We start from the raw sequence: 21,569 nt of genomic DNA on the forward strand, positions 1-21,569 counted from the left end.
GCCGGTGTTATAATATGGTAACCTGATCACATTATAATGATCTATTAATTAAGAATTTTTTTATTTATGGAAAGAGGACTTGGTCTCAAATTGATTAGTAAATCTAAATATATAAAATATATATTTTTTGGAAAAATATGCCTAAATGTGCAAACTAGCTAGTACTAGTCTTAATTTATAGCCTCTGTTATGCGACTCATAAAGTCTTTACAGTCTCTCTCAGCTCATCGCTATCTATCTCCAACGAAAGGTCCACCCTTTCACTTGCTGATCTCCACAACTGCTTACGTCCCAATTAAATTCAAACTCCTATCGTCACTACTCTCTTATAATTCTCCGAACTCCTTCGTACTAGTACTTATTCAGCTATTTGTGTACTACTTTCACTTGTTAATTGGCTATGTTGTGAAGTTGGTATTTTCTTTGGAAAATAAATATGTCTTTTGTTCGGCTTCTTCTTGCTTCAATTGTCATGACCGTTTGCTTTGTAACTTTTGCTTCCGGAGCCCTTGAAGTACTGCCCAATGATGAAGGTATATACACTCACATGACACACAGATATCTCAAAGCCTCTTTCTTTTTTTTTTTCTTTTTTTTTTTCCGATTATATATAGTCTGTTCTCGTCAGGAGTCGATAAACTGCCCGATGACGAAGGTATACACCCACATGACACACAGATATCTCAAAGCCTTTTTTTGTATCGATTATATTATATAGTTCTCTCTGGCCAGGAGTGAATATGATTAATTGGGTTTGCTAGCTTAATAATTGTGGAGTTTATTTTACAGTTCAAGCTTTACGTGACATATTCAATACGTTGGGGAAGAAGGATTGGAACTTCTCTAATCCATGTAATAGTACTCATGTACCTTCAACTGCACAAATAACAACGTTGGCCGGCATGCAAGAGTATGCTGCTGTTAACTGCAGCAATTGCGTCGTCAATGGCATCGAGTCATACCGCGTTGTGGGCATGTATATTGTCATCTCTCTTTCTCTAATCATCTTAATGACGAGCTATTTCATAAGTCTCAAATTTTTCTTTTATAGGAAAATGCATATCATTAACATAAAAACATTACAAATTGTTAACGTGTTATGCTTAATTTATTTTACAGTAAAATGTATTTTATAATTTAACTTGTTCACGAACTTGTATAATTCAATTATTTTTTCAAAAAAACAGTAACTGAGGTCTTGTTTGTCTAAACATGTATTTTTAAACATTTTATTTTCAAACATCACTCAAACCCAAAAAATTTTTTATTTTAAATTTATAACTTTTTCATCTAATCAATTATCTAATTATTACCAGCTTCTTAAACTTTTAAATTAAACATAAAAAATAATTTTTTAAATCTTAAAATAATTTTTTTTTAAAAATATATATTAAAATAATATTTTACTTTTATAATATTTTTATTCAATTTTTTTTCTCTCATTTTTTAAAAGTTAATAAAATATTTTAAATCAAATAATTTATAAATAATCTGACATATTGTAAGTTTTGCAAATGATTCATAAATGCTTTTAAACTCCTTTGCTTGACAGTTGACACTGTTTTAAAATATAATAACATTTGTTAAAAAACTAAAAACTAAAAATTAAAAATAAATAATTCGTTTTCCTTATTAACTGAATTCTCAAGCGGCCAAGATAAAAGGTTAGAATGATGGCTTGGTTGCAAACCTAAAACACAAACTGACGACCGCTTGCCCAAACATGCGGTGAGTCGCCGACACCGAATTACAATATGTATGATCCCGAGTAGCCTACCACAATTTTTGTGAGTGTCTTTTCATTGTTTCTTTTGAGCGGTACAAAATTGATCTGTTCATTCTCGCTTTACCAGTCAGTTTCAATTGGGATTGATATTAATTATAGGATTTATCTCGTATAATTATTATAATTTATTTAAATTTTTAAATAAAATATAATAAATAATTTAATATTTTAAAAATATAAAATATAAAAATTATATTTTAATAATATTTTATTCAATTTTTAATTTTTAATTTTTATATTATTTTTATGAAATAAAAAAATTTTCAAAATCCATCAACATCTAGTACTGTCGGTAGGCTGCTGTCTCCAGCGTTACTAGCTGAAAAGGATAATACAACGTATAAGTTTAAAAAACTACTAATTACGTGAGTCATAACTTCTACCTCCAAACTCACACTTTTATAAATTAAATCTTTTCATCATAATTCAAACAATTATATTAATTATATTAATTTAAACAATTATATTAATCGCTTAAAATAAAGTTTTGAAACAGTTTTAAAAAATGGTTATATTTTTTTATCGTTTTCTTTTGATAGAAACATAATTATTTTACAACTTGTTTTAAATTGATAACATTTTTATAAATAATGATGCTCCAATAGTTACAATTATGTTTTATAAAAACAGCTTTATTTTTATCATTTTTCTTTAAAAAAAATGATTCTCTACTGGAATTCCAGACTTCTCAAAGGACAAAATCTAAAAGGCACTCTTTCTCCAAATTTGACGAAGTTACCTTGCCTGCAAGTACTGTAAGTGATTTGTACTTGTATTGTTTGATGTTCATCAACTAACTTGGAACTCATTTCTTCGTCTCACTTTGTCATATCTGCAGTGACCTCACTCGCAATTATATTAACGGTTCAATTCCACCGGCATGGGGTTCCGTGCCGAAGCTGGCTCATATGTACTCCCCCTTCTCTTGTATATATATTTGAGTTTGATAAATTTAGTACAAATTCTTTATAAAAAATTAATTTTATTAACAAAATAATCTATTTTTCTTTTTACACTTTTTAAAGCAAGGTCTATTTTTTTACAAAGAAATTATGTAAAATTTATTTAGGTAAGATTTGTACAAATAATTTCTCTATTCACTGTCAGTTTGGGTTAACATTTTTCTTACGTGCATGTAGCTAACTATACGTTATATATACACACACACACACACACACATCATTATAAGTAATTACTCGTTGCTTTAAGTTTAAAGGTATATTTAGATGCTTAAAGTATTTCTAAATTTTATAAATAGTAGTGAAATGGTTTGAAATATTTTATTAAATTTTATGAAGAAATAAAATTTTAAATAAAAATATATTTTAAAATAACTATTGTACTGGAGTTTGTGAAAATGAATATATAAATTTAAAAAATTATTTGAGTTTAATTTTTTATTTTAAAATTTTGTAAAAGTTATATTAAATTTTGTGTTTGAGTATTCATGATTATGTAATAATTAGATTAAGATTTTAAAATTAAAAAGGATTTTGTATTTTAATGATCTTATAAATGAAGTTATTAGAAATGAGATTTTGAGAATTTTAAAAATTCTCATTTACTGTATTAAACATGATGTCCTAGGTTTTCTTGATTCTTGAACCAATACTTCTAGGAGGATTTTAACATAAGGGTCTTATCGCAGTTCTCTTTTAGGAAACCGATTAACAGGTCCTATCCCTGGAGCTCTTTCAAACATCAAAACCCTACAAAACTTGTGAGTTTCGATCACAACCAATCTCGTTTCAATATTTGAAGAGTATTTTTAGAGTATTATTAATTAATGTTATCGGAGAATTCGGTTTTCTTCTTCGTAGGACGGTCGAGTTCAATAAGCTTTCTGGAAATCTTCCTTCAGAGCTTGGGAATATGTCCTCCCTGGAAAGACTGTAAGATGAATTTCATATTCTCAATTGCAATCGAGTTCCATCTCTCTTATTTGTAGCAAGAATGATTTGGATTGGATTTTATGTAGAAAAAGATGTTGAATCCTGATAATATTGCTGATAACTAAGCCATTGGATGGATTAGTACTTTTACTTGCATATTTATATTTTATCTGTTGTTTTCGATTGTAGTTTTCTCAGCTCGAATTATTTTACCGGGGAGCTACCTACTTCATTTGCAAACTTGATCTCTTTGAAAGATTTGTAAGCTTCTAATTATTTCTTTCTATATATATCGAGTTTAATTTCCACGTGCTGAAATTTCAAGTTATTTATATTTTTTGCGCCTTTTAGATACCTATAACACTTTTTTTTTCTTGTCCATCAATGATTAAATGTAAATGCAGTCGGATCAGCGACAATCAATTTTCTGGACAGATTCCCAATTATATTCAAAACTGGAATAACCTCAACAAATTGTGAGACCTTATATATTCCTTTTTTGAACTTTTGAAAAGATTTTGTTGTTATTATATTACAAAAATCGTGTATTATCATGACTCATAAAATCCAAATATGGCAACAACAGACTTATTCAGGCAAGTGGCTTGAGGGGACCAATTCCATCCCTTGATCCTTTGAAACAATTATCTGACTTGTAAGTATGAATCCCTATTAATCTCACAGCTATCACTACAACAAAAAACATATTTTGGGACGAAAATTTTCGTCCCAAAATATATCGATTTCGTTCCGAAAGATTTTTTGGGACGAAAAAATTTCGTCCCAAGCTCGTCCCAACATCACTGTCCCAGAAGATATATTGGGACGAAAAACACAATTTCGTCCCAAAATATATCTTTTGGAACGATTTTGAAAGTGACCGTTCGATACCGTTCGAACGATGCTTTTTTTTGTCACGGTTAAAATTCGTCCCAGAATGGCGTTCGAATGCTTCTCATATACCGTTCGAACGTCAATGTTTGTTTTGAACGGTTATCAAGATACGTTCAAACGATCAGTAGAAATACGTTCGAACGTTAAATGAGACGATCGAACGGTATAAGAGATCGAACGGTGATGATCAACGTTCGAACGATATGGTAATGTCATGCGTTTGAACGGTTTTTTGAGCATCTGGTATCGTTCGAACGGTTTGCGAGTTGACGTTTGAACGTTACATTATCGTTTGAACGGCATGCCCATTAATGTTCGAACGTGACTTTGTCGTTCGAACGGATATTATTTTTATTAAAACCAATAATTATAAAAAAACTAAATAGACATCCATATTATTTGAAAAATATAAATTAAGAACTGTTTAATTACTCACAAAAGTTTTATAATAAGTGCGAAGAAATAAATAACCATAAAACTAGCATTGTTCATACATAATTAGATAATGTCATAAGCTAGACGTAAAAAACCATCAGTTGGTTGGAGGCCTGTACTGTTGCATAAGCTGTTGCATTTGGAGTTGCATATCTCTCCTGAACTCTGCTTGTTCTTCTTCATGTTGTTTGAGGCGCATCTCCATGTCTCCTTGTCTCGCCAATTGAGCCTCTAACTCTTGTTGTTTTGCAATCAATTCTTCAATTCTACGATTCGCATTCTCTTGAGCTATAGAGGCAGACCCGGAAGAAGAGGAAGAGGGAGAAGGTTTTACACAGCGACCCAAACCCCTCAAATATCCTGAACGTTCACCCAGAACTTGTGTAAAAATCTCAACATCTGTATTTGAGGAATTTTGATCTGACGCAGATTCAGCACGCAGGGCAACCATTTTATCCTACACATAAGATAAAGAGTTAATATCATCATAAATATTCAAATATATTTATTTAAAACAAATTATAATACTTACATAATTTTCACGGGCATCAGGATGACTCCACTCTCCATTACGATTAGTATGTGATGCAGCATATAATTTTGTCAGATCATAATTGGCATCTGAATCTTGCTATAATAAAGATTTGTTAAGATATAAAGTCATTATGATTGATATATTCAGTTAACTATATACAAATGAAAGAATAGCAATACCAATTTTTTAGAGAGGCGGTGGAAAGATCTTGAGCCTGCATGATGAGTAATCTTCAATTTTGATCTATTTGTTTTGTTTATAGAACTTCGCTCCTACATAAGAATTGAAAATATTAGAAAGCGAAATTAAAAATAGGACTAAAATAATTAAATTAATTATACCTTATATGATGAATCCTCAAACATGTCACAAAGTTTTTCCCAATCAGAAGGTTGCACATCTTGAAAAGGATGTTGGCGTGCTTCTTCACTATTCTCAAACTTATTATAATGCTCATGACACCTCGCCTTATACTTGCGGAATGCATTACTCATAAGCTCTTCCACAGTTTTACGCTCCTCTCTCCGACCAAAATTTATTTCGAAATCATCCTTACAGACAAAAGTTTGGACAAAAATATTATCATTTATAATATTCTAACTTTAAAGTAAAATAAAATTATAAGTCCAATTAAATTTCATTTATTAAACATTACCAAACAACGCTTCTTGATAAGGTCCTTAACATCTTGGGGGACTTTCTTCCATGAACTTGTTGCCAAAGGTGCATAAGTTCGTGTAAGAGCACCCACATGCGATGCAAGCCAAGCTGCTGGTTGTCCTTCGCCTCCGGTATGTTCATCAAGAATGTTAACTTTGATCTTACCCACCTTACGATATTTTTCCAACGTCACGCCTCTCGTAGTGCCTCGACCTTGACGAGATTGTACTGTGAAGTCATCATGATATATAACATTATAATCAATTTTCTATTATAATCTTAATTAATAACTTTTATGACTATTAGAATTTTACCTTGTTCTGTAGAGTCAATCTCTAATGGTGAGTCTGAAGGAGAGCTAGGAACAGGTGGAGATGGGTTGCGCACTTCCTTTCTCTTCGGAGGCATAATTTCAAAAAACTGATACAATATTCATTAAGTAAAATAGTGCTCATCATCACGTAATGTGAAAATATAATTCGTCAATCACTATCTGTATCAGTATCATTTGACAATTCAGTCTCATCTTCTGTAGATAGTTCAGATGAATCAACACTTTGCTCAAGTGTCGCATCAACAATTTCAGCCTCAATATCTTCTCTATTCAATGGAATCATCTCATACTGGCTCAAATCCACAAACAAATTAAAGACGGGCTGACTCTCTTGGTATGCTTCTTGAGTAGAGGCATCATCTTCTTCTTCATCTCGCCCTTCTGCCTGAGGGATAACATCATATATATTTCTTGGAGCATATTTTTGTACTACTCGCCATTGAGTTCCCAACTTCGGGTCATCTAAGTAGAATACTTGAGATGCTTGAGAAGCTAAAATAAATGGATCATCCTCGTACCATTTTCTTGATGTATTAATACTCAAGAAATATTCATCATCACGGACTCCAGTTCGAGGATTGCTTAAATCCCACCAATCACACTTAAACAGATACACTGCAAGCTCCCCCAAATATTTCATTCCAATTATATCAACAATCACTCCATAGAAATCAATATTTTCTCCATCATGACTTCCCTCAACTAGGACACCACTATTTTGTGTTTTCCTATAATGATCTCGATCTATTGTGTGATACCTACTACCACGAGAAATACATGCAGAATATCTTGTAGCCCGTCTCGATGGGCCACGCGCTAATGCATACAATTCATCTGATATATCGTTTGGATTATTGGCATGCATTTGTACAACCTACATATTAAGTAAAACGTCTATTATATCAATAAAAAAAACAATCAATATTTTCTATTTGTATTGAATGAAGTGTCGCATATGTAATGTCATTACCCGTTGTTCAAACCATCTCGGAAACTCCTCTTCATGTTTCCGGTCTATATCATTTACTCCTAGTTCCTTGAGCATGTTAATATGATCACTGAAATTGATGATTACGACATGTATTTTATATTATTAGAATTTTGCGAAAGTAAATGAGCGAATACTAAATTAAGAAAAGATTAATACTTACTTCAAGTAAATCTCTATGTCAGGGCAATTGTTCAGCACGTACCACTGAGCTTTCTCAAACTCTCTTCCACATAAGTCATAACCACGCACTGCACCAAGTGGACGTACTTGTTGGGAAAACACGGAAAACACATTTCGTTGTCTTGCTCTGTCAACGTCAAAGTTTCTTTCTGGCCGATCAAACCTAGTGTCAACTCCGTGGAAATATTTGGAACAGAAGGTATGCCACTCATCATCAATATATGCTTCTGCAATTGATCCTTCTGGGCGAGCTTTATTACCAACTGTTCGTTTCAACTTCCCAAGAAATCGTTCAATGGGATACATCCATCTATACTGAACTGGTCCTGCAAGTCGAGCCTCACGTGGCAAATGGACGGCCAGGTGAACCATGACATCGAAAAATGACGGTGGGTAAATACTTTCTAGCTTACACAATATGATGGGAATTTCCCGTTCCATTCGATCCAAAGCTTCTACATTTAATGTCCGTGCACATAAGTCTTTGAAAAATAAACCCAACTCAGTCAAAGCCACGCGCACGTCTCTAGTCAAGTACCCACGTATACCAATAGGCAAGATACGCTGCAAAAGGACATGACAATCATGACTTTTTAACCCAGTTATTTTCCAATCATTTGTTCGCACACACCTTGTCAAATTCGAGGCATAACCATCTGGTAATTTAATTTTCATTATCCACTCACAAAAAGTAGCCCTTTCATTCCTTGACAATGTATACCACCCAATCGGCATGTAAACGGACGAACCATTTTCTTGCAACTGCATTTCCGGTCTTATTCCCAACCGCTTCAAATCCTTCCTTGAGTTTAATGTATCCTTCGTTTTTCCTTCAATTGACATCAATGTTCCCAATACGGATTCGCATATATTTTTTTCAATATGCATAACATCAAGACTGTGCCGTAATTTTAACTTTGACCAGTATGGAAGATCGAAAAATATACTCTTCTTAGTCCAATTCAACTCAGAAGTAGCTCGTTTTCTCTTTCGTTGTTTTTTACCAAATTCATTACAACCAACATCTACAAATTGTGCAAGTAAATCTTCACCAGACAAATATGGTGGAGGTTGGCCCCATTCAACAGTACCATCAAACATTTGTGAATTTCCCCGCCATCTATGATCACCAGGTAGAAATCGACGATGACCCATGAAACATAATTTTCTCCCGTAAGTGAGCCATTCAGATTTAGTATGTTTGTTACATGTTGGACATGCCATTTTCCCCTTAGTACTCCAACCTGACAAGTTTCCATATGCTGGAAAATCATTTATTGTCCATAAAACCGCAGCATGCATCTTGAACGACTTGCCTGTTGATGAATCAAATGTGACAACCCCATTCTCCCACAAATCTTTCAATTCTGCAATCAATGGCTGTAAGTGTATGTCTATATCATTTCCCGGCGATCTCGGACCTGGAATGAGCAAACTCATCATGAAATATGGATCTTTCATACACTTCCACGGTGGTAGATTATACGGCATAAGTACGACTGGCCAAGTACTGTGACTAGTACTCATGTTCCCAAACGGATTAAATCCATCTGTTGCCAACCCAAGTCTCACATTACGTGGTTCTTCTGCAAACCATGTATGCTCCTTATCAAATTCCTTCCACACCTGAGAGTCAGCAGGATGTGATAAAATATCATCGTTTCTAACTCTGGCTGATGAGTGCCATATCATGTCTGCAGCTGTTGCACGTGACATATATAATCGTTGTAATCTAGGTGTCAATGGAAAGTGGCGTACTACCTTTTGCGGCACATTTTGTTTGTCAGATGTCCATCTTGACTCGTGGCATATGGGACATTCGTTCAACTGCTCATTCTCTTGCCAAAATAATATGCAGTCATTCTTACATGCATGTATTACGTTGTAATCAAATCCAAGTCCTCGTTTCAATTTTTTTGCTTCATAGAAGTTACGAGGAAGTGTATTATCTGATGGCAGTGCCTCCTTAAACAACTCGAGTAACATATTGACAGCCTTAATTGATAATCGGCACATTGATTTTATGTGTAGCAGTCTTACGGTAAATGACAACTTACTGTGTCTTCTGCATCCTGGATATAGCTCACGTTGTGACTCATTCCACAATCGTGCAAAAGTATTATGACCCCCATCATTTGAACTTGATGTGTCCGTGCCACCTTCATTCATAAACATTCCCGCACCGATGTCACCTAACATTTCTTCCATATCCTCATCATACTCATCTCCAACAACATCTGGTTGTACATCTTCATCGATAGCTTCTTCTTCATGTGGAGTATCGAATGAAGTTGGATATGGTTCCCCGTGTAAGACCCAATCAGTATAACCCTTGTCAATACCTTTTACAAACAGATGCTCTCTCACCAAGTCTATCTTATGAGAGCGCAAATTCCTACATGTATTACATGGGCATCTAATACGTCCATCACTATCACATGTACCCAATGCAAACTCTAAGAATTTCTTAACACCTTCAGCATATACGTTGTAATTCTGACCCAAACGATCGCTAACTCGCATCCAACTCTTATCCATGCTGACTATCTTCATTATAAACAAGCACGTGTGCATCAACAAACAAGCATGTATCATGTATCAATCAAGGAGTATGCCACCTTACACCGGGTAGTTGGTCCTATCCCATTCGGAACTGTAAGATCATAGTCGCAAACCTATCCTCTATAATCTGTCACGCCCAACAAAATTTCGGCAGCATATCCCCATAGTTCTCCAAATATGCTCGTCTGGTTGTGTGCACCGACTTATCCATCGTCGATACAACATCACCGAAACTGCATATCCGGAGAACAAGGGATAAATCTGCCAAAATCTTAATGCTGGACGTATAACAGATATAGCTCGATAGTTTGCGAGAATGATCTTACAATTCCAAACTGTCCACTCTGGACAATTCAAGAGTTATCAATCTTTCAATTAAGGCGGATTGATAACTCTCGAACGGGTCTAAGGCTAATATTGATGAACAAGCAATATAAGATATGCCAATATTTAACATGTATCAAACAAATAATTCAACATCATAAATAATTAAGTTTTGTAACAAATCTTAGATGATTTGTAATTTAATTCATTCTCATTTGATTATTTGAATCTTTTAAGTATTTAAGTATTATTAAATGTAGATTATATATATTTAATTTTTAATTACACTCCTGCATTTAAAATGTTAATTATTTTAACACTGCCCAAGAAATCGTTCAAACGGTGTTCGTGACCGTTCGATCTCCTATACAGTCGTTCGAACGGTACACGTACCGTTCGAACGGTTTACATCCAGAAATCACTCGTCTTCAACCTCCGAAAACCCCAAGTAATACAGTCCATATTACATCAAAAGATAGCAAAATATATGACTAACTCATGTAAGCAAACGAAAACACTTATATAAAAACTAAAATGAGGTCAAATTTAAGGAGAATACCTGATTTGGAGAGATAAAGCTTCAAAAATTCCAAACGGTAAAAACTCTTCACCAAACGGTAAAAACAACCTCTTAATCCGAAAATATAAGAGATTGATAGGAGTTTGTAATATTTGAGGGCTAGATTGAAGAATAATGGCGTTGGTTGGAACAAAATGAGCGTGGGAGTGATGCTCGGTCGACTGAAACGAGTCCGAGATTGTGAGGTTCTGTCGTGTAAATGCAGAACATTGCCGTTCGAACGGTTGTTTAATGAACGTTCGAACGTCAAATCGACTAGCGGGAAAAATTTCCCCCGCCGATTTGACGTTCGAACGTGAAAATATACGTTCGAAGGCTAATAATTAACGTTCGAACGGTTATATTATACCGTTCAAACGTCAAATCGATTAGCAGGAATAATTTCCCCCGCTAATTTAACGTTCGAACGTTAATATAAACGTTCGAACGTACTATTAAACGTTTGAACGCCAATAGTAAACCGTTCGAACGTTTAATTATATTGTTGCTTATTGTATTTTTTTTGCACTATACCTTTAAATATAATAATTTCTAAATATACTATAGTTTAGAGCCATAGTAATATAACTATATAATATATAATCAAACATATATTATATAGTTTAGTAACATATATAGTATAAAATATCATATTACATCTAATATAATCAACAAGTACTACATATATTAACCTATTATATATAACATATATATGGTATCATAGCATAGGGTTATATGTATCACATGCATATATATAATGTTTATTTCTATAATATTAATAGTAGATATTTAATAATAGAATATCTACTATTAATATATATAGTGTCATCTATACTAGTATATATATATGTGGTACTAGTTAATATCACATATAATATATATGTTATATAAATACATGAACATGGCTTCATGTATATAGTAGTCTATATTATATTAATTATACTATATAATATAACTTATACTATATACTATATAATATTCAATAGTATAATATATTTTAATTAAATATAATATAATATATACTATAAATTGCCAAAAAATTATATATATAATACATAGTGTTTAATAATATATAAGTGCATTAAATATATTGCATTTAATATTTTTAACAATTAAAATATATTATAATTGAATTAATTATTATATTTAATATAATTAATACGGAATATTGCATTTAAATATTTGAAAACCGATTAATTAGGGATGGCAATCAATATTTAGTTAATTCGTTCGAACGGTATAACGTACCGTTCGAACGGTACTGCATATATAAGCCCATCCCGACGTCATTTTCACGCATTTCCTCCGTGAAAAAGCCTCCAAACCGTCGATCTCCGCCGTTGAACGCCGTCTTCGCCGCCGTCAACAGTGCCCACTCGAAGCCCCTACCTCTAACAACCGGTATTTTTCATTTTTAAAGCATTTTACCGTTTAGATTTAGGTTTTTGATAGATTAATTGTTTAAGTTAGGGTAAACCGATTTATACATCAAAATAATCGGTAGATTTGCATAAATCCATGTTAGGAACATTTATTTAGGTTTCTATTGCATTTATTTTGGTGTAAAATCCAGGGAATCGAAGGATTCCATGGATTTCAATGGCCGAGTCGACTCGGCCTGGAATCCCGATCGACGAATATCGTTCGAACGCTATGCTTAGCGTTCGAACGTTATAACTTAACGGTCGAACGGTCTGTCTGTAACCGTTCGACCGTTACAGTAAACGTTCGAACGATATAAATCAACGGTCGAACGGTTTGTCTGTAACCGTTCGACCGTTAAGTTACATCGTTCGAACGATATAACTAAACGGTCGAACGGTTTGTCTGTAACCGTTCGACCGTTACGGTAAACGTTCGAACGGTGTTTAATATTATATTTATATTATTAATATTGATATTGAGTGACATATTTATTGTTGATAATGTTGTTCAGAATGGCAAATATTATTAAATTGCTGTTTGTTTCAAACTACTGTAAATAGTTCTTTATTGTATTTTTCTTGTTAATGTTATATATCTAGTTTGTAATTATAAATTTCAGGTTGATTATAATGTCTACTTCTAGACCGGCACGTAAGTGACGCAATCTTGGTGAGAGTAGTAGTGGTCCAGTTCGGGAGAGGACAGTTTCACTGGAGCGACCAGTGAAGATTTCTGATTTCCAGAGTCTTATCTGGGAGGGTCATTCATTGCCCTCAATATTCAGTGATCGTGGTTGGGGACCTATCTTGGATGAACGGGAGGAAGCATGGGAGCCAGTCTCCTACATTGACATTGTTGCTGAGTTCTATAGAGAACTCGGCAGTGCCAGCGCAGATGATTCTGGGGCCTACAGTATCACTGTCCGAGAAGTACCCGTTGTATTTTCACGAGATGGACTTGCTGAGCATCTCGGTATTCCTAGGCTGCCAGATGCATATCCGAATGTGGTGCCTAGAGAGTCTGATCCTTCAGTTGAGGCGGAGACAGCTGAGGAGGAGGCATCAGTTTATACTGATGAGGTCGATACCCTTGCTGATCACGAGGTGAGGGATTTGGTTGTCGGTCCAGATGCTCCACCGTATGACGGGACGAAGAGCATCAAACAGGCAGATTTATCTTCTTTCTTTAAGATATTAAATTTGATAATTGCCAATAATATTGACCCTCGGCAGCACAAGACAGAAGTTGGCATTGATCGGACGAAATTTATGATACGGGTCGCTCGTGGCATTCCTATCGACTTGGTGGGATATATATTCGATAGGATTCGATCAGAATCTCGGTACATTTCGATGGATATACTACCATTCGGAGTCCTGATCACCCGATATCTACTATGTGCTGGTGTTGTGCCAGATGTTGCTGAGCGTAAACGGGAGCCGATGGGACCGATAAACAGCACCACCCTCTCACGCAGCACGGGACACTCGAGACTGCGTTTTCGTGCACATGTTCCAGAACCAGTTGATCCTCACAGAGATGCACAGCCGGGAGATCATGGAGTCTCAGCTGCAGCTGCAGAGACATCTACACGGGCCGAGGCATCAGTCCACAGTGTTACTCGTGAGGAGATGGCTGACATAGTGCGTGCAGCGATCAGCGAGCAGACATCAGCAGTGATCGATGCAGTGCGTATGGAGATCCATTCTGCTGTGTCTGAGCTTCGTACAGAGTTTGCTGCCATGTCTGCGACTCAGGTCACCATCAGTACTCGACTGACACAAATAGAGGAACGTATAGCTGCAGTCGAGGAAGTGTGCAAAGACTTGGGGTCTTAATTACTTTATGATAAATTTTATTTATTTATTTCCTGTTTTTTGTATGGACAATATTTTGTGTTTTGTAAATTCAGTATTTAAGTTATATGCAATGGTATTGTTTTATATTTTCTAAACTAATTCTTAATTTAGATTATTCATATTATTTAATTAACCAATTTTTTATAATTACTAGTTAATCTAAATATAATTTGGCAAAAAACTTAAAAAATTAAAACTCTGTCACCGTTCGAACGATTCAAATAACGTTTGAACGGTGAATATGCATCATTCGAACGGTTAATATTAACCGTTCGAACGGTTTATCAATTTCCCTCCAAAATAATTTTGCCTATCGCGCCAATATTACGTTCAAACGGTGAAAATTAAACGTTCGAACGGTTAATCATTAACGGTCGAACGGTTAACTTATTTGGGACAAAAATATTCGTCCCTAAGAATACCGTTCGAACGCGTTCGAACGGTATGGCATAACCATCGTCATTTTGGAACGAAATTCAAATTTCGTTCCTAAATCCCACTTTTTGGGACGATTTTCAATTCGTCCCAAAGTAATTTCGTCCCAAAAAATCATTTTTGTTGTAGTGTATATATATGTATATGTATAATCATCTTGGTGTAATATGATTTGAACGACTAGTCTTTGTTGAATTTTGACATACAGGAGAATCAGTGATTTGAATGGGTCTGAAGTAACTTTTCCACTGAAATACATTTATGTAGCACAATGGAAAGTACTGTGAGTCAATGTTTCAGCAGCATAATTTTCCAAATTAATGTACGATCCTAATGGCTAGCTATTTTACTCAATTTTTTCATAATTATTTACTTTTTTTTTTAAAGGATATTGAGGAATTGCAATCTTACTGGACCGCTACCCGAAACAATAGAATCTCCCCTGCGTCCGGATTTTAAAACCTTGTTAGTATTTCCCAGCCCTTTTTCTGATATTTTAGAAACCTTCGTGAAATTAATACCTTGATTGAAAGAAAATTTAATTGCACTGCTTGAAAGGACCGGAGTTGTTTGCAAAATCTTGTAGGGTTTATCTATATATTTATTTTCTAATTCAGTTAGTTCTAAATCCTCCTGCAGAGATCTCAGCTTCAACAGACTAATTGGAGGAATTCCAGACAACTTTATAAGACCACTACAACTTGTAGACCACATGTAAGCAATATTGTAGAAAGAAATTATAGATTGATTTCATTGAAATTAAAGCTGACACAGCCTAGCTAAATACTATTGGCATGTTGGGGATGTAAAAGGCCCATTAATTTAGAATAGCCTGATCAATTAAGCAATCTCTCAACCCACTTTTCCAGTTTGTTCACTCTTTAATATAATTTAATCATTAAAACGCGTGCCCTGTATTATTATTGATAAATTTAAAGTTTTCAACGTGTTAAAAAATCTGCAGAGTGAGGTACCGGCGCGCATTAATGACTTAGCTAATCACATATGATTAATATTACTATTTACTCATTATTTAAACTTATAAAATTATTATTTATTTATTTTAAAAGTTTGAATCGATAAAAAAATAATTATTTATATTCATCTTTACAAGATTTGTCACCTCAGGAGCAAGCTGTTTACCCGATAAACGCTGGCTGTAATGCACAAATTTGCGCATGTAATGATGCTGACAGGTTAATACTGATTCTGTACAGATACTTAACCGGCAACTTGTTCACTGGACCAATACCTGATTCGATACTGCATCGAGGAGAATATACGTAAGCTTCTCTGCCAAATTCCATATCTATATTTGAGCTTTCCTGGAATGCGCGGTAGGCTGGCATTTAAGACTATATATATAATTAATTAGCATGATAATAAGGTTGCTGACTGGTTGCTGGCTTGACACTACTCTTGTCATGTAGTTATTTTTCATCAGCGTATGATCAATAACAAAGCGTTCACTTTGTGAGACTTTTTCCAATTTAAGCTCAAAGAAGAGTTCTTAGATCTAGCATTTGGAAATTCTGCTTCATAAATACAGTACTACCGCGTACTGATCAGTATCATGACAATATCCCAATTATTAGCTTAAAAATGGATGAATGAAAAAATGTTCTCACGAAACCAAGTTTTGCACAATTTTACTAATTCTAATATCTTCTTTTAAATTCGAGACTCATATATTTGTATTATCGCTGTATTTGGTCATTCAAGTTGAAGGGAAAGAACTAGACTCCTTACTGGTTTCGAATCGAAACCATGAAGAAGATCATGATGATCATTTTAGGCAGTATTTGCAAATTATTAGCTTATGATAGTTAATTGATAAGCAGCATATCTCATTAAGAGTAATGGATTGAGCTTGCAATTGTACGTAAGCTTAATATTTTGGACAATACACAAGAACGAACCATATACGAAGAAAAAGAAGAATATTTTGAATCTGATATGATCATCTTTCCAAGAAGTTGATGATCTGTCATGTAATGTCAAAGTACTTCTGATGATTAGATCATGATGCATTATGGAAGACGATGAAACACATTGCATCTTTTGTGTGCAGCGATCTTTCATATAACAAGTTTACAATTCTTCAAGGATTGAAATTATCAGCATCAAATTGTCAATATGGGACTGGGTACGTGAGACTTTCATCTAATAATATAAGACGCACATGCATGCATTGTCACATATACTCACCGAATTTTTTATCTTGGTGTTAATTTCCTCAGGATCAACTTGTTCGCAAGCTCCTCGATGGACAATATTGAAACGTAAGTATCATTTATTTTGTAAGTTTTCCTAAGGTCAACTTTCATGTGAGGTATGACACAAATCCAATTTCGTTGATGTTATATAAATGCTAACTTGTTGATCTGGATCTTCATTGTATTACGTACGTACCAGTAGCAATAATGTTTCGTGTTTGAGGAGCTTACAGCGTTCATGTCACAAACGTAAGTTGAAATGTCATATATTTCCTGATCTAGATTGTTAAATTCTAGTGGTTACATTTGGGTCAGTAGTGTACCATCCATATTTATAGCCAAAATGCGTATAATTTCTGATCAGCAATATGACATTTTGCTTGGCAAAACTTCTTACAGTTAGTAAATATATAGATTTTTAAAAACAAACAAAAAGAAAAAAAAACGACGGAGAAAAAGGGGTGAAAAACCATAGGTTGAAAACTCGTCTGGAATTGTAGAGGTTTTCTTCCTTTTTTCCCATTTTTCTTTTTAATGAAATTAGGCCTGTTTTGTCTACCCGATCAACACGTGTGGATAAAATGTTGATTTTTGTCTCAGGTCGCCGGTACAAGCTTCATATAAATTGTGGTGGAGAAAAAGTAACTGTTAATAAAAGTGAATTTGATGCTGATGTTGATCCACGAGGATACTCAACATTCTTCCTTGCACAACATCAGTACTGGTCGTCTAGCAGCACTGGTGAATTCATGGACGATAACCGCCCCAACAGGGATTTCATTTTGTCAAATTTATCCGGACTCTCTACGAACACGCCAGATCCCGAACTGTACATGACAGCGCGCATTTCTCCTCTCTCTCTTACTTATTATGCCTTTTGTTTGGTAAATGGGAATTATACAGTAAAGCTCCATTTTGCGGAGATAGTATTCACTGATGATGAAACGTATAGCAGCTTGGGAAGACGTATATTTGATGTTTACATTCAGGTTAATTGTTATTACCACATGATACTTCCATGCATCTTCTTCCTTAACCAATTTCCTCTGTTAACGTTGTTGCTAGCATGAAACAATATATGTTAATACATGAACATGTAATTAATGGATTCGAACATTATATATATTGTAGGGGGAGCGAGTGCTGAAGGATTTCGATATTGTAAAAGCGGCTGGTGGGGTTCGTAAGCCGAATATACAAAGTTTTAATGCTACCGTCATGGCTAATGGTACCCTGGAGATCCGTTTCTACTGGGCTGGGAAGGGGACAACTGATATCCCACTCAAAGGAAACTATGGTCCTCTTATTTCAGCCATTTCTGTGGATTCCCGTAGGTTTTATGTTGAATATTGAGCTCTTGCATTCACTTATAATGGCCTTGTTTGCTCACATATCAAAGCTTTTGATCTTACGTACTGTTCTTTCTGTGGATAATTTAAGGCAGCATGATGACGCACATACTTCATGGAACATGCCAAACTCATTAAATTCCGTCAATTCGTTTTTTTATGGTGTTCATTTCAATATTTACCTTTGTTTGAAAAAAAAATAATGCAGATTATTAAAATTCCAATTAAGCAGTGAAAGACAATAATTGTGTTGATTTTTAACTTTTGAAACTGTCGGACGTCATACATTTCTTAGTTGGCTAGTTGATGATTTCTCCTATCAATTGCCTTGACAATATTGATCTTAAACTGTAACTCCTCCTAAATCTATATATTTTCAATGCGGATTGTTAGAATATTATGCTAGAATATTACAAGCTATATATATATATATATATATTTAGAATATATTCATAATATTATAGTATGTATGGTAATATGACTTATTCTCTACTATATTTAGTTTATTGTATAAATCAATTAGTATCATTGATTTATTGTATTTTCATCATTTTTCTAGCTCCATTAACCTATAAATAGGGACATATATAATTTATTCAACACTTCAATCTAGCAAAAATGTAGCCCTCAAGGTATCTCTCATGCTCTCTCTCCCCCTCTCCCTTCTCTTTTCTATATTTTATTTTATTTTTATTTTATGCAGATGAAATCCCTTCAAATAGTATACCTACAGGGGAAGTGGTTGGAATTATCGTTGCCGGAGTTTTTGTTATAATATTACTTATTGTGGCCATCCTCTGGTGGAAAGGCTGTCTAGGAGAAAGATCAAGTGCTACTGAACATGGTAGTTTCAAGGCAATTAATATTGTTATTATCAAGCAGTTTTCCTTCTCTACAATCAATATATAGAATAAGTTTGATTAAAATATTTTTTATCTGTATCACGAGGAATGTTAAGAATTCTTCAAATTTCCAAGAGATACTTGCCTATCTAACTTGCACCTTCCTCAGATTTAAGAGGCCTAGATCTGAAAACTGGAACATTCACCTTAAGGCAAATCAAAACAGCCACAAACAACTTTGATGTGGCGAATAAAATTGGGGAAGGTGGTTTTGGTTCCGTTTATAAGGTAAGTTAGAGAAATAATTTCTTTTGATTGATGCGAGTAGAGCTCTTATTAATTGTAGCTCTTTCTTTTTGAAGTGTCATTGTTTAAGCATGAAAAGAAGTACCATGTTTTCCTTATGCGCGTAGGGCCTTTTGTCTGATGGCACCATGATGGCAGTCAAACAACTTTCTTCCAAATCAAAGCAAGGAAATCGTGAGTTTTTGAATGAGATCGGCATGATTTCTGCTTTGCAGCATCCTCATCTTGTAAAGCTCTATGGATGTTGTGTTGAAGGAAATCAATTGTTGCTGGTATACGAGTATATGGAAAATAATAGTCTCGCTCGTGCTTTGTTTGGTAAAGTTTTAGCTTCATGCACGTATTTCCTTTGTTTACTTGTATGCTTATTTACATGCAATCAATGATAACATGCATGTATCATGTATGCATAATGGTAATCCTAATTAAATGCTTTCTATTAACTTGATTGATTGAAGGGCCAGAAGAAGATCAATTACAATTGGATTGGCCAACAAGACATAGGATTTGTGTTGGTATAGCAAGAGGTTTGGCCTATCTCCATGAAGAATCAATATTGAAGATTGTCCATAGAGACATCAAGGCTACTAATGTCTTGCTTGATAAAAATCTCAACCCTAAAATATCCGACTTTGGTTTGGCCAAGCTTGATGATGAGGATAATAGCCACATAAGCACCCGAATTGCTGGAACTTAGTGAGTTGTATTTTATTATAATGCACCTAAGACGTGTTTTAAAGAAAATAATATTAATTAGAAATGATTGCCTTTGATTATATGGCAATGTTAGAAATTCCTGATGCTGAAAATGTCACATGTTGATCTGTGATTTTTTCAGTGGTTATATGGCACCTGAGTATGCAATGCGAGGTCATTTAACTGACAAAGCAGATGTTTATAGTTTTGGAATTGTCGCCTTGGAAATTGTTAGTGGGAAGAGCAACACGAGTCACCGGCCTAAGGGGGAATCTCTACATCTTCTTGATTGGGTGATTTGAATCACTTTTTTGTCTTGCATTTCTCTACTCTATTATTTGATTTAATTTTCTTGTGTTTTCTAATATTAAAAATGTGGACTAGTCGGGAAAATATTTCGCGACAAATATAAAATATCCAATTGCCACACTTGCAGATCATGCAATGAAGAATCAACTCCAACTTCTATTATCTGTTTCCCGAGTACTATTTTCTACGAGTACTCTACAAAAGAGCCATTTTTCCTTTGAAATTGGTAGCTTATTCTATGATTTGTTTATGCAGGCACTTGTTTTAAAAGAGAAAGGAAATCTGTTGGATTTGGTTGATCTAAGATTAGGCTCAAACTACAGGAAGGAAGAGGCTATGCGTGTGATTAATGTGGCTCTCCTATGCGCTAATGTTTCTGCAGCAGTTAGGCCTACCATGTCCTCAGTGGTGAGCATGCTTGAGGGCGGCGCTGTTATTCCTGAGTTGGGTCCAAATTTAAGTATCATAGATGATGAAATGAAAGTGAAGGCACTGTGGGAGCATTTTCAAGATAAGAAAGAATCAAGTAGGGGAAATAGCCAGACCCAAAGTGTATTAACGGATGACCCATTCACCGGTTCTTCTACATCCGCTGTTGATCTATATCCAATCAATATGGATTCTAGTTACTGGGAGAAAAGGGTTTAGATAAATGAGCAATACTGCTCTTCATTCTAGTTTGTCGATCGTCTTAAAATATGAAAGATAATCTAGTGTACTTAAATGAAAAGTCACATTATTATTTAATAAGTTTTCTGGGACTATGTCGTTGTGGAAGAAAAGGAATGATTGCAGAAGTTTTTTGTGGCGTAATAAATGTGAGTTAATTGCTAGCATATGTATCTGAAAAACCTTGAACTTATATATATATATATATATATGTTACTCATGATGATGGGATTATATTTGAATTCACGTGACATAGTCTTTATGTTTTACAATTTACATAATTTCTTAATTTTCGTGTTTAATTTCACCGT

General features: G+C 34.4%; 1 protein-coding gene across 3 annotated transcripts; it reads left to right on the forward strand.

Annotated features, from left to right (window-relative positions):
* Positions 1-299: 299 nt before the first annotated feature.
* On the forward strand, positions 300-21,422 carry LOC122289036 (probable leucine-rich repeat receptor-like serine/threonine-protein kinase At3g14840). 3 transcript variants are annotated; one of them, XM_043095929.1, is made up of 25 exons: positions 303-533; positions 629-655; positions 790-976; positions 2,470-2,541; positions 2,625-2,696; positions 3,435-3,506; positions 3,607-3,678; positions 3,868-3,939; positions 4,083-4,154; positions 4,265-4,333; positions 15,080-15,154; positions 15,259-15,336; positions 15,511-15,585; positions 16,089-16,154; positions 16,943-17,017; positions 17,112-17,153; positions 17,287-17,336; positions 17,688-18,076; positions 18,219-18,417; positions 19,140-19,280; positions 19,448-19,566; positions 19,692-19,902; positions 20,043-20,280; positions 20,423-20,573; positions 20,845-21,422. In XM_043095929.1, exons 1-25 carry the CDS (start codon positions 437-439, stop codon positions 21,235-21,237), a joined length of 3,114 nt encoding a protein of 1,037 aa, XP_042951863.1. In that variant the 5' UTR covers positions 303-436; the 3' UTR covers positions 21,238-21,422. The 3 variants fall into 3 exon arrangements, with proteins under 3 accessions (XP_042951864.1, XP_042951865.1, XP_042951863.1); XM_043095930.1 differs by lacking the exon at positions 2,470-2,541 and having other exon boundaries at positions 300-533; XM_043095931.1 differs by lacking the exons at positions 2,470-2,541; positions 2,625-2,696 and having other exon boundaries at positions 301-533.
* The last annotated feature ends 147 nt before the right edge of the window (positions 21,423-21,569 follow it).

Source organism: Carya illinoinensis, chromosome 12 (genome assembly GCF_018687715.1).
Source record: "Carya illinoinensis cultivar Pawnee chromosome 12, C.illinoinensisPawnee_v1, whole genome shotgun sequence".
In the NCBI taxonomy this organism is placed as follows: Eukaryota; Viridiplantae; Streptophyta; class Magnoliopsida; order Fagales; family Juglandaceae; genus Carya; species Carya illinoinensis.

Excerpts from the sequence above, each read along its gene's own strand:
- LOC122289036 (XM_043095929.1), top strand. The coding sequence starts at position 437 with ATGTCTTTTGTTCGGCTTCTTCTTGCTTCAATTGTCATGACCGTTTGC. Across the intron at positions 3,940-4,082 it reads TTGATCTCTTTGAAAGATTT|TCGGATCAGCGACAATCAAT; the intron begins GTAAGCTTCTAA and ends ATGTAAATGCAG. Across the intron at positions 17,018-17,111 it reads AATTGTCAATATGGGACTGG|GATCAACTTGTTCGCAAGCT; the intron begins GTACGTGAGACT and ends TAATTTCCTCAG.